This window comes from Lotus japonicus, chromosome 3, assembly GCF_012489685.1.
Source record: "Lotus japonicus ecotype B-129 chromosome 3, LjGifu_v1.2".
Classification (NCBI taxonomy): domain Eukaryota; kingdom Viridiplantae; phylum Streptophyta; class Magnoliopsida; order Fabales; family Fabaceae; genus Lotus; species Lotus japonicus.
Window position 1 is genome coordinate 51,676,111 of NC_080043.1, and position 12,085 is coordinate 51,688,195.

A 12,085-nucleotide genomic window follows, 5' to 3' on the forward strand; every position below is an offset into this window, starting at 1 on the left:
CGGGTAGCCCCACTATCCACCAAGACCAGCACAGGAACTCCATGGATTCTCCCTTGCAATCGCATGGTTTGAGGCTGCTCCTGGTTGTTACCGAGATTGAACAGGGTCATCACACTGAGTTCGCTGTCGATTTTGTCATCGGCTTGTTCATCTCCACGGCTAAGACATTCCCTTCTCCGGGGTCGTTGTCGCCTTCTTCCACCAACAACACGCGGAGCTGGCGATCTGGACATTGGTGCATAGGGTGGAAAGGTCCACCACACTTAAAACACTGGCCCTTTTGTTTACGTTCCAACAGCTCGTGATAGGTGAGGTGAGAAAAACCTCTATCGCGTGGGCCTGGCCTTCTTGGCTCCGTTGTTATTTTTGGATCCCCCTTTGGGCCGTTAAAAACCGGCTTAGTGTTAGCCGGTCCATTCTCCTTCATACCTTTGACCCAAACCCAATATGTTCCTCCGGGGCGACCCGTATCAGCTGACCCGGTCCTCGAACCCGAACCTGTGAACCGAGCGCTCCGGGCGTAACCCGACCCGCTCTCCCCTCTTACCTCCTTCACCACAGCGCGAGCTACCAACAGCAATTTAGATCGACTTATTCCTCCCATGGTTGACATGCTTCTCACTTTGCCCTGTATCTCTTCCTTCAAACCGTGCAAAAAGTACCCTTGAAATTGCTTCTCAGGAAGCTTCGGAATCTGAGCAATCAAATACTCAAACTCTGTTATGTATTCTTCTACTATTCCCTTCTGGCGCAACTCCGTCAATTGTTCATAAACATCGCTGTCACCGTGGCCACCATAGCGCTCCATAAGTGCTTCTCGAAGCTTCTCCCATGTTAGGGGAACTTCCGTCTCAAGCAGGGCATTAAAGAAGTGGATTGTTGGCCCATCCATGCTCAATTGGGCCAAGCTGACTTTGACTTCCGGTGACGTCTCCTGGACACGGAAATACACTTCCGCGCGTGAGATCCACCCCGCCGGGTCTCTGCCGTCGAAGATCGGCAGCTCCACCTTCTTGATGGATTGACGGAACTCTGACAATGCTTCTCTGTGCAAGTGTTATGACCTCTGTTCACTCACGTTCTCCCCTATTTGATAGAGGATCTTTACTCCAGAGCTTTCTCCCTTATCGCGAGGATGGCCCGCGTCTTCTCCCTGCAGCGATTTACCCAGCGATTGCTCCAGCATCGCCACCAACGACGACGGCAGATCCTTTATCCTTTATGGCCGTAGTAACAGCCGCTAACGAAGTGCGCATCTCTGCAAGCTCTCCTTCTAACGCATCGATTTTTGCCTCCATCGGAATAGTCGTGTGTTTGGATTTTCGAGCTGGCATTCACTGGTTCCGGTAAGCAGATCCGACAGGTCGGACCAATTTGTTGAGAACCTCAACAAAGAAATACAGAAACACAAAGAAAGGACTGAATATGTAATAGATTGCTTATTAATGGAATTGGGAATTTACAAAAAGGGAGTAGTCTCTCCTATCCTGACCAGAGCTCAGCTCCTATAGGAAGCTCACTGCTTCCTACTCATCTCTATACTCTAGGATTCTCAAAGATACCTCTCAACCTCACTCTTCATTCCCTTATATTATGGGAGCTACAATCATCCTTCCTCTCTCTCTCTCTTACTAGCTATCTGTTAGTTAGTTATGCTGCCATTTCCCTCTTTGCCCCTTCTAGAATATACTTTCCACTCCTTGGACCCAGCTCTCTTGTGGACTAATGACCCGTTTGGATCACCACCTCTAACATGTTGTAGCTTTAAAAGGTGGTGTATAGGAAGAATTATACCTGCTGGTACTGCTGATTCCAGCTCTACTTACAGCCAGGTTCTTCTGCTCCACCATCAGAGCTTTCTTGGCCATGATTGTCAAGGAGCTAGGCTCATAGAGCTTGATTTCTGCTGCAATTTCCTCCTTGAGTCCATTAACAAAAATGTCCATGTAATGCTCTTCTTCAACCCCTCAAAGCATGCTTACAAATCTTTCGAATTGTGCTACAAATTCCTCTACAGTTCCTTCTTGTTTAAGAGCCAACAATGCAGCAAAAGGACTTGATGCAGAAGTGAGCTGAAACCGTTCCAGTAATGCTTCTTTGAACTTGTCCCAAGAAGTGACTACGTTGCAAGTCTCCCACCACCGGTACCAGCTCAATGCTCTTCCATCCAGTGCTACCAAGATAGCCTGAACCTTCTCTTCTTCCTTCGCTCCTTTCAATCAGAAATACCTTTCCAATTAATGGATCCAACTATAGGCATCTTCATCACCTTGAAACACCGGAATTTCAAAGCTTTCTCCAACGCTCTGCTTGTGAATTCCCAGCGCGTGGTGTTCGCTCCTCTTCATCGTGCGCTTCCCTGTCACCTCCTACGATTCCGCCGTTCATCGTTCGTTCCTCCTCCCCTCGCCGTTATTAGAGTACACTATGTAACGTGTAAGAGAAGCTACTGTTAGTTAGCTTGCTGACTGTGTATGCAGTCAGCTATAGTGTTAGTTATTGTGAGCTGTCATAGTTAGTTATGCTGAGCTGTCATAACAGCTGTCATAACAGAATCAGTTAGGATTGTTAGCTTGATCAACAAGCTAAGTGCTCTTCTATAAATACTGATGTAATCTCTTGAATCTGTAGCTTTTACAAATCAATGTTAATCAGTTTTCTCATTTACAGTTTTCAACATGGTATCAAGAGCGTGGTGTGATCCTTGAGATCTCTCACTTTTTTTTTCTCTTCTTCTTCTTCATCACCATGGCTGGTGAAGTTCCTGAGATTCCAGTTCCAATGGTTCAACCATCGTTGAGTTCTTCCGCTCTGGTTCACAAGCTTACCTTGAAGATACAAATTTTCTCTCGTGGAAGCAGCATGTGGAAGGGATCGTGAGAACTCACCGATTGCAGAGTTTTCTTGATCATCCTGATGTTCCACCACGATTTCTCAGTGACGAAGATCGTGTGAATGCAGTCGAAAATCCTGCATATCAGCTTTGGGAGCAGCAGGATTCAGCGCTTTTCACGTGGCTCCTTTCTTCTCTTTCACCAACTGTGCTTCCTACAGTGGTGAATTGCTCTCAGTCATGGCAGGTTTGGGAAGCAGTGCTTGATTTCTTCAAAGCACACTCGTTTGCGCAATCCACGCAACTCAGATCTGAGCTTCGTTCTATTTCCAAGGGATCGAAAACTTGTTCTGATTATCTCAAACGCATCAAGTCAATTGTTAATGCGTTGATCACCATTGGTGATCCGGTTTCTTATCGCGAGCATCTGGAAGCGCTTTTCGATGGCCTACCTGATGACTATAGTCATCTTCAGACGATCGTGTACAATCGCGATTTGCCAAGTCCGATCTCGCAAATCGAAGCGATGATCATCGCTCATGAAGCGCGTTTGGATCGCGCTCGTTCGCGGCAGCTCAACGCGAATCCACCGTCAGCGCTGCTATCTCAGGTGTCGCCACCACCGGCGACGCCTGCTCCACCGTCGACACCATCGCCTGCAGCGTCGGAAGTGAATTACGCTTCCAGTTCAGTTGATTCCTCTTACGAGGAACGTTCCTATGATGATCGTGGTGGCGATCGCGTTGGCTACACTGACTCGCGTGGTCGTGGCGGTTACGATGGACGTGGCGGTGGTCGTAACTCTTCTCGTGGAGGCTACGATAAACGTGGCGGTGGTCGCGGAAGAGGCAAGGTACAATGTCAGATTTGCTCTAAATATGGTCATGATGCCAGTATATGCTACCACCGTGGATCTTCTTCTCCCTCGTCTCCTGGCATGTTTGGCATGAACTCTGGTTTTGGCATGAATTTTCCTAATTTCCCTATGATGCCTCAGTTTGGTTTTTCTCCTTACTGTGGTCCTTCACAATTTGGAAGTCCTACACAGTTTGGCCAGCATTTTAACAATGTTGCATCCTTTCCTGGTTTTTTCTCTTGTCTTGGACTTGGCATGGGGCACTCTTCACAGCAGTTTGGTTTTCATCCCTTTGCTGGTTCACAGTGGAACAATGCACCTTACTCTCAATTTTCAGGTAGTGGTCCAAGGCCTGGAAACTCAGTAGCAAGACCTCCACAAGCTATGCTCACTGGACCACCCTCAACTGTGGTATCTTCCTCTGCTTCAGCAAACTTAAGCACCTGGTTTCCTGATTCTGGTGCTACACATCATGTTACCAATGATGCTTCAGTGATTTCAGACAGTGTTTCCCTTACTGGTAATGATCACATTCTTATGGGGAATGGACAAGGTTTGCCAATTCTCTCTATAGGTTCTGCTTCCTTTCCTTCTCCATATCACACTAGAACCACTCTTACTCTTAAAAACCTTCTTTTAGTTCCAAATATAACCAAAAATCTTGTCAGTGTAAGCAAGTTTGCTAAAGACAACAATGTGTATTTTGAATTTCACTCTTCCTTTTGTGTTGTGAAATGTCAAGCCACCTCTAGGATTCTCCTTCAAGGTACTGTTGGTCCAGATGGTCTGTACAGACCATCTCCTTCAAGGTACTAAGGAGTCCTCAGTTCCAGTTTCTGCTCCTTTGTCTCCAGTTGCTGTTTCTGCTCTAGTTTCTGCTTTATCTGCTGTTTTACCTAGTTCTGATGTTTCTAGGCCTAGTACAGAGTCTTCAATTCCTAGTTCTCCTATTGTATGCCCAACCTCTTATGGTTTATGGCACTCTAGACTAGGACATCCTCATCATGAGGCTTTGCATTCAGCTCTACTTAGTTGTTCAGCTTGTTGTCTCTCTAAATCACATAGACTACCTTCTCATTCTTCTAGTACTGTTTATAATTCTCCTTTGGAACTTGTGTTTGCTGATTTATTGGGACCAGCTTCCATTGAGTCCTCTTGTGGATTTTCATACTTTCTTACTTGTGTTGATGCCTATTCTCGCTTTACTTGGATTTTTCCCATTAAGAAGAAGTCTGATACATGTTCTGTTTTCCTTCAGTTTCAAGCCATGGTTGAGTTAAAATTCAGTTTAAAACTTAAATCAGTTCAAACTGATAATGGAACAGAATTTAAGCCATTAACACCCTATTTCACTAAGTTAGGGATTGTTCATAGGCTTACTTGTCCCTACACACATCATCAAAATGGTAGTGTAGAGCGCAAGCATCGCCATATAATTGAAACAGGTCTCTCATTGTTGGCCCATGCTCAATTGCCATATCAGTTTTGGGATCATGCTTTCCTTGCAGCTGTGTTTCTCATCAACAGATTGCCTACCTCAGTTTTGGGCAATGTTAGTCCTTACTTTAAGCTCTTCAAGGTGCAACCTGATTATAAGCTTCTCAAGGTCTTTGGCTGTGCCTGTTATCCACATCTCAGACCTTATACTCACTCCAAGTTGTCTTTGAGATCCAAGCTTTGTGTGTTTATTGGATACTCTTCTACACATCAGGGTTACAAGTGCATGGACAATGAAGGCAAGATATACATCTCCAAGGATGTTATTTTTGATGAGTTTACATACCCCTATCATGCACTGTTTAATCCTAATGAGAGTGCAACTTCTGGACAAGGATTGTCTTCTGTTATTCCTCTCATACCTGCTGCTGCACACATTCAGCAACCTAATACTGCTGCTGCTATTTCTGCACCTTCTCCTGAGCACAATGAAGACTGTTTCTTCTGTTCAGCAGCAGCCCATGCATTCTCCCTTGCCATCAGCTTCTTCTGGTTCAGCAGCCCAAGGACATCAGTCATCTACATCTTCTTCTGCTGGTTCTGTTCCTCAACCAGTTGGGAATGTTCACCCTATGCAGACAAGGGCCAAGTCTGGCATTGTCATGCCTAGATTGTTCCCCACCTTGCTTCTTACTCAGGCAGAACCAACAACTACCAAACAGGCTCTTAAGGATCCCAAATGGCAAACTGCAATGCAGGCAGAATATGATGCTTTGATGGCTAATGGTACCTGGACTTTGGTCCCTCTTCCTAAGGATAGGAAGCCTATTGGATGCAAATGGGTATTTAGAATTAAAGAGAATGCAGATGGAACCATTAATAGGTATAAGGCTAGGCTTGTTGCCAAAGAATATCATCAAGTTAAAGGCTTTGACTATTCAGAGACGTTTTCCCCAGTGGTCAAACCTATTACAATCAGACTTATTCTCACTTTGGCCATCACCAAGCAGTGGCATATTCACCAATTAGATGTGAATAATGCCTTTCTTAATGGAGCTCTCCAAGAGGAGGTTTATATGACTCAACCTACTGGTTTTCAGAATTCAGATACTACACTTGTGTGTAAGCTACACAAAGCTCTCTATGGCCTAAAACAGGCCCCTAGAGCACGGTTTGAAAGGTTAAAGTCAGCATTAGTTAAGTATGGGTTCACACCTAGCAAGTGTGATCCATCCTTGTTTACCTTTTACATAAAAGGTTCAGTCATCTACATTCTTGTTTATGTGGATGATATCATCATTACTGGCAATTCTCTGCCTTTGGTACAGCAAGTAGTGCAGAATCTTGACTCTGAATTTTCTCTGAAGCAACTGGGCCAGCTTGATTATTTTCTTGGAGTTCAGGTTCATCACTTGAAAGATAGGTCCTTGCTTTTGACTCAAACCAAGTACATACATGATTTACTTGAAAGAGCTGAAATGGGGGAAGCAAAGGGTATTTCTACTCCTATGATTGGTGGTGCCAAGTTGAGCAAGTATGGGTCAGATTATTTTGCAGATCCCACCTTGTACAGGTCCATTGTTGGTGCCCTGCAGTATGCTACTCTAACAAGGCCAGAAATCAGTTTTGCTGTGAATAAAGTTTGCCAGTTTCTTAGCCAGCCCTTAGAAGATCATTGGAAGGCTGTCAAACGTATTATAAGGTACCTTAAGGGTACTATTCATCATGGTCTTCACCTCAAGCCTTGTTCCTTGTTCTCTACAGTTCCTCTTGTTGCATTTTGTGATGCTGATTGGGGTTCTGACCCTGATGACAGAAGGTCCACCTCAGGATCTTGTGTGTTTTTTGGCCCTAACTTGGTGTTTTGGAGTTCCAAAAAGCAAACCTTAGTTGCTAGGTCCAATACTGAGGCTGAATACAGGAGCCTTGCCAATACTTCTGCTGAGTTACTTTGGATACAATCTTTGTTGCAAGAGCTCAAGGTCCCCTTTTCTCCTCCTAGAGTTTTCTGTGACAACATGGGGGCTGTTGCTTTAACACACAATCCTGTTCTGCACACCAGAACAAAGCATATGGAGCTTGATATCTTTTTTGTCAGGGAAAAGGTGCTGAATGGCTCTCTCTTTGTTCACCATATTCCTTCTGAAGACCAGCTTGCAGATATTTTTACCAAGGCTCTTTCTCCAACCCGGTTTGAGCTTCTTCGTTCCAAACTCCATGTGGCTGAGAAAATCCTTTCCTCGCCACCTTGAGTTTTAGGGGGGTCTATTAGAGTACACTATGTAACGTGTAAGAGAAGCTACTGTTAGTTAGCTTGCTGACTGTGTATGCAGTCAGCTATAGTGTTAGTTATTGTGAGCTGTCATAGTTAGTTATGCTGAGCTGTCATAACAGCTGTCATAACAGAATCAGTTAGGATTGTTAGCTTGATCAACAAGCTAAGTGCTCTTCTATAAATACTGATGTAATCTCTTGAATCTGTAGCTTTTACAAATCAATGTTAATCAGTTTTCTCATTTACAGTTTTCAACAGCCGACGCTCGCCGCTTCCTCCTTCCGCACGTTCGCCATCGAATTTTCTCAACAGCGGATCCACAATTGCCTCCAAGGTGCGGAATCGTTCCTCCACTCGTTCTCTCTCCATCGCGCGCTCTCTGCGATCTTCTTCCCGGATCTGTCGCGACTCATCACAATTCCTGCGCTCTTCCTCTCGGTCGCGATTTATAGCCTCGATCAACCTCTCAATTGCATCAACTCGTGATGGAGCTCTGATACCAAATTGATGAACACAGAAATTAGAACATAGTTTGTATTGAAAAACAGAGACTCAGATTCTCAACTGAGAACCAGAGCTTCACAGTACACATTGGCGGAAGTTATCCCAAGCTTCCCCCTCTGGATATTCGAGAGTCCAAGCTCTCCCCAAATCCCAACTAACTGAATAACTACCTGTAACTTCCCTTTTTCCCTTATTTATACTACTATTGATGAACACAGAAATTAGAACATAGTTTGTATTGAAAAACAGAGACTCAGATTCTCAACTGAGAACCAGAGCTTCACAGTACACATTGGCGGAAGTTATCCCAAGCTTCCCCCTCTGGATATTCGAGAGTCCAAGCTCTCCCCAAATCCCAACTAACTGAATAACTACCTGTAACTTCCCTTTTTCCCTTATTTATACTACTTTTGTAATGCTAACAGAATACAACTATAACAGAAATAGCCAGCTGTACTCTAACAGAAACAACTAACTATGCCAGCTGTATATTAACAGAACAACTAACTATAACAGACACACTAAGCTGTGGCTTTCCTCTTGTTTCTTCTTTCATACACCTTCTTAATTGGAGGTCTATGCTCATCAGGAACTTCGTGGACAGAACATAAAAAAAGAACAACTTACTTTCAGGTGCTATTCGGTAATGATGTTCATTCTGAATTAAAGCATCTCAATCATTTTGAATGTTTATAATTTTTAGTCCGTTGACAAAATTTAAATAATAAGTTATTTAAAAGAAGATTTGTCATGTAAATTTTACTAAATATTTGGAAAAATAACCTATTGATTATAATGCTTGGTAATCCGAGAGTACACTATATATTGGTTCTTAGTAAGTTCTGACTCCTTGAAGTATTTTCTTTATAAATTACTTCAGTGGTTATTTTTTTATGCTAACTGAAGTGACTTTTAACGTATGGTGTTTTGCCCCTTTTGTATTTGATTCTTGATTTTTATATTAGGGTTTTATTTAGTTTGTTTTTATATTATATTCTCCTTTTTCATATAGCTATAACTATAATATGAACTTAATAAAGTGGTTAAGAAAGTTACTATTTCCGTCCATTGAAAATTGTTATTTTGAAATATTAAGTATAAATAGAAACTTAGTTTATTGTTTTTAATTGATAATTACTAATTATAGAAATATACTTTTATAAGAAATATATTACTAATGCAATTATTAAAGCATCTTACTGTTATTGAGTAATATGATATTCAATATAAACTTTAGAAAATAATATTTTTAATATATTAAAGTTAAAAAAACTCGTGCAAGGCACGGGCTCCTTACTAGTTCAAATGAATTGTTGTCATAGTAATAATGGTGATCAAAAGAATTAAATGAATAAGCAGATGAAAGCTTACCTGCACGCTTCCTGGTCCAGCAACCCATCGACGTGAAAGGGTGGTAACTCGAAATCTCATTTGCCCACTGTTATTCTGATAACTGAAGCAAAATATCTGTAATGAGTGAGAAATATTTCATCTACATTAACATAAAACAAATCACTCTGAGGTGCACGAAGATGGCTTTCATACTATGTCAAGAATTGGAAGAAAAATTGATTGCTTGTGGACTGCATTGTAGCATCAGGACTTTCCTTCCTCACAATGTCGAAAAACAGACATAATGATGTTGATTTGTCAAGGCCACACATCTTCCATGCACTTGTACCTCCTTGACCAATAACAACATCTGAGCATAATGGGCCTTTCTGGAGACACAAAGAAGCAGCTAAGAATCTTTTTCTATTTACAAAAAAGGATAGAAGAAAGCTTTTAGATATACCTTTTCAAGAGATGCACATGGGCCAATAATTCCTTGGACTTTAATGTCCTTAGAGCAGTTTATCTCAAATATTCCACTGCAAAAAGAATTTAAGATAAAGGTTAAAGTAATGATCAAATTCTTCCTCAGCTTAACTGATTTTCTTTTGGTTAGGAAACATACCTACGGGTTGGGTTAAGGGTTTTTTCGGATGTAGACATAAGGTACTACATAACCTCTCACACCTTAACTAATTTAGTTAGCCTGAGAAATCATGTATTTCTGGATTGAGATGCCACAGAATTAAGCATACTATCCCAGTAACTTTGGTTTTGGTAATCCTAATCTGGTAGTGACTATTTGACAAATCTACAATGGGAGACTCCTCTGATGTCAAATTTCTTGTTCAAAATATCATGCAATTAATGGAATTGATGTTATTTGATTATTTTTTATTTGTTATCCCACGTAAATAACAGATGAAGTGTTAGAATTGGTACCAAGTTTGAAAAGGGAAAACACAATTGAGAAAGAATGCCCTAACCAGTATCAATGTGATACTGTGAACCAGTTACTCATAGCCAAGGTTGTCAGACTCGTGAGTCTAAGCAGACTCGTTTTGGGTAGGTAGACTCGACTCGTAGACTCGACTCGTAGACTCGACGAGACTCGAGTCTACCAGAAATGAAAATTTACTAAGTATAACCTTGTCACATGAAGAATAAATACAAACATATAATCTAATTATAAGAGCATCCAAGATTTTTTGAAGCAAAGAAGGAAGAGGAACGCGATAGAGGTTGAAAATAGGTTTAGTTTTAGGGATTTTTAATAAATTTGGGATTTTTTAACTTAAAAAAAAAAAAAAAAAAAAAAAAAACTTGACTCGGTGACTCGACCGAGTCAGGCCGAGTCAGACCGAGTCAGGCCAGAAAACGAGTCTGACAGCGAGTCGACTCGTTTTTCCTATGTAGACTCGCGAGTCTACCGAGTCAGCGAGTTAACTCGCGAGTCTAACAACCTTGCTCATAGCCATACCCAACGTGCTATGCAGTGTTGTCGACATCTTTCTTGTTCTTTCTAGTTCGGCATCTTCTCAGAGTTTAACGCTACGACTTACGAGTTGTGGCCCATGATGTGGGAGTCGATGGTTAGTTGGGAAGAATTTGGATGATGAAGTTGAAGGACATGAAGATGAGGATCAGATGGAGGATCCTTATGATCATGACTTCGGACATTTGCTAGATTAGACATCTACATTCCAGAACTAGGATATTACTAAATACTTTTCAGTTTTAGTTTTTAAGTTTTGTGACTTGTAAGTAGTCAAAAACTTGATGTTTAGAGTCGTTATGTTATCCAATACTTTATATAGCTTAAGCACGACATTATTATGGTATACGGATTTTGATTATGAATTTCAATCGCCAATCTTGATTTTAACTACCTTACATACAATAAGCTCTAAAAAAGCCCTTTCAAACACCCCCTTATTAAACAAATGTACCTATGCACTACTTACGTAATAGAAACTTACGTAAGAATAATAAATTTATGATCCAGTAGGTTGTCTTTACCACACATGCAACAAACACAATTAACTCAAGAATATCCATATATCATTAAAAAAAACTTCAACTTACTTTGAAGATAGGCCTAGATCATAATCACCAGATTGGAAAACACGTTTAAGTGATTCCTTAAATACTGGATGGCCAAAACTCTCCGCGAGTACAACAAGGCCCCCAGTCCTTTCAACAGCAGTTTTAAGTTCAGCAATGCCAACCTAGATGATAAAGTATAAAGCAGAAATTTCAGATTTTCAAATATAAAAAAATTATACAGAATAATATGCTAAGGTCCCACATTGACTAAAATGTGGTAAAGAAGTTCTTATATAGGGCAGAGCAATCCTCGCCCCTAAGCTAGCTCTTGGGATAGAGTTAAGCCTAACACAAACTCTTAATATGGTATCAAAGTCTACCCTAGATCCACTGTTATCCGGCCACCCAAGATAGATAATCCTTAGAAGTTTAAAATTCAAGAATCAACCTGGCCACAGTTGTTCCGGATAAAATTAATGAAGTCAACCTACCCTACAGTTATTTCAAGAGAAAATCGTGTCCGGTAGATATCCCATGATGGACATGAGGGAATTTCCATAAAATATTAAGTTTCCGATCTCGTCCAGTCCTACGTGTGATGAGGGTCTGTGCGAGGTCCAATATTGACTAGAAATTTAGAACTTGGACAATCTAGTTATCAATGGTAGGCAGCATTACACTGACCGCTCATTATAAGGGTTGCTTTAAATAAGTTTCATAAAATTTAAAAAAAAAAAATCCGCGGGTAGAAATCGACCCTAGGGCCTCCATCAACGTGAAGCCACTGCGGGCCCTAGCCGAT

At 41.6% G+C, this 12,085-nt stretch overlaps 1 protein-coding gene across 1 annotated transcript in view; it reads right to left on the reverse strand.

Moving 5' to 3' along the window:
• Positions 1 to 12,085, reverse strand: part of LOC130743253 (protein transport protein SEC23 C) — a 30,252-nt gene that overhangs the window by 14,295 nt on the left and 3,872 nt on the right. Inside the window, exons 4-7 of the mRNA XM_057595418.1 lie at positions 11,323 to 11,465; positions 9,701 to 9,776; positions 9,451 to 9,626; positions 9,277 to 9,358 (exon numbers count right to left, since the gene is read on the reverse strand). Of these exons, the coding sequence (XP_057451401.1) occupies positions 9,277 to 9,358; positions 9,451 to 9,626; positions 9,701 to 9,776; positions 11,323 to 11,465 (477 nt within the window). The remainder of the gene's footprint in view (positions 1 to 9,276; positions 9,359 to 9,450; positions 9,627 to 9,700; positions 9,777 to 11,322; positions 11,466 to 12,085) is intronic.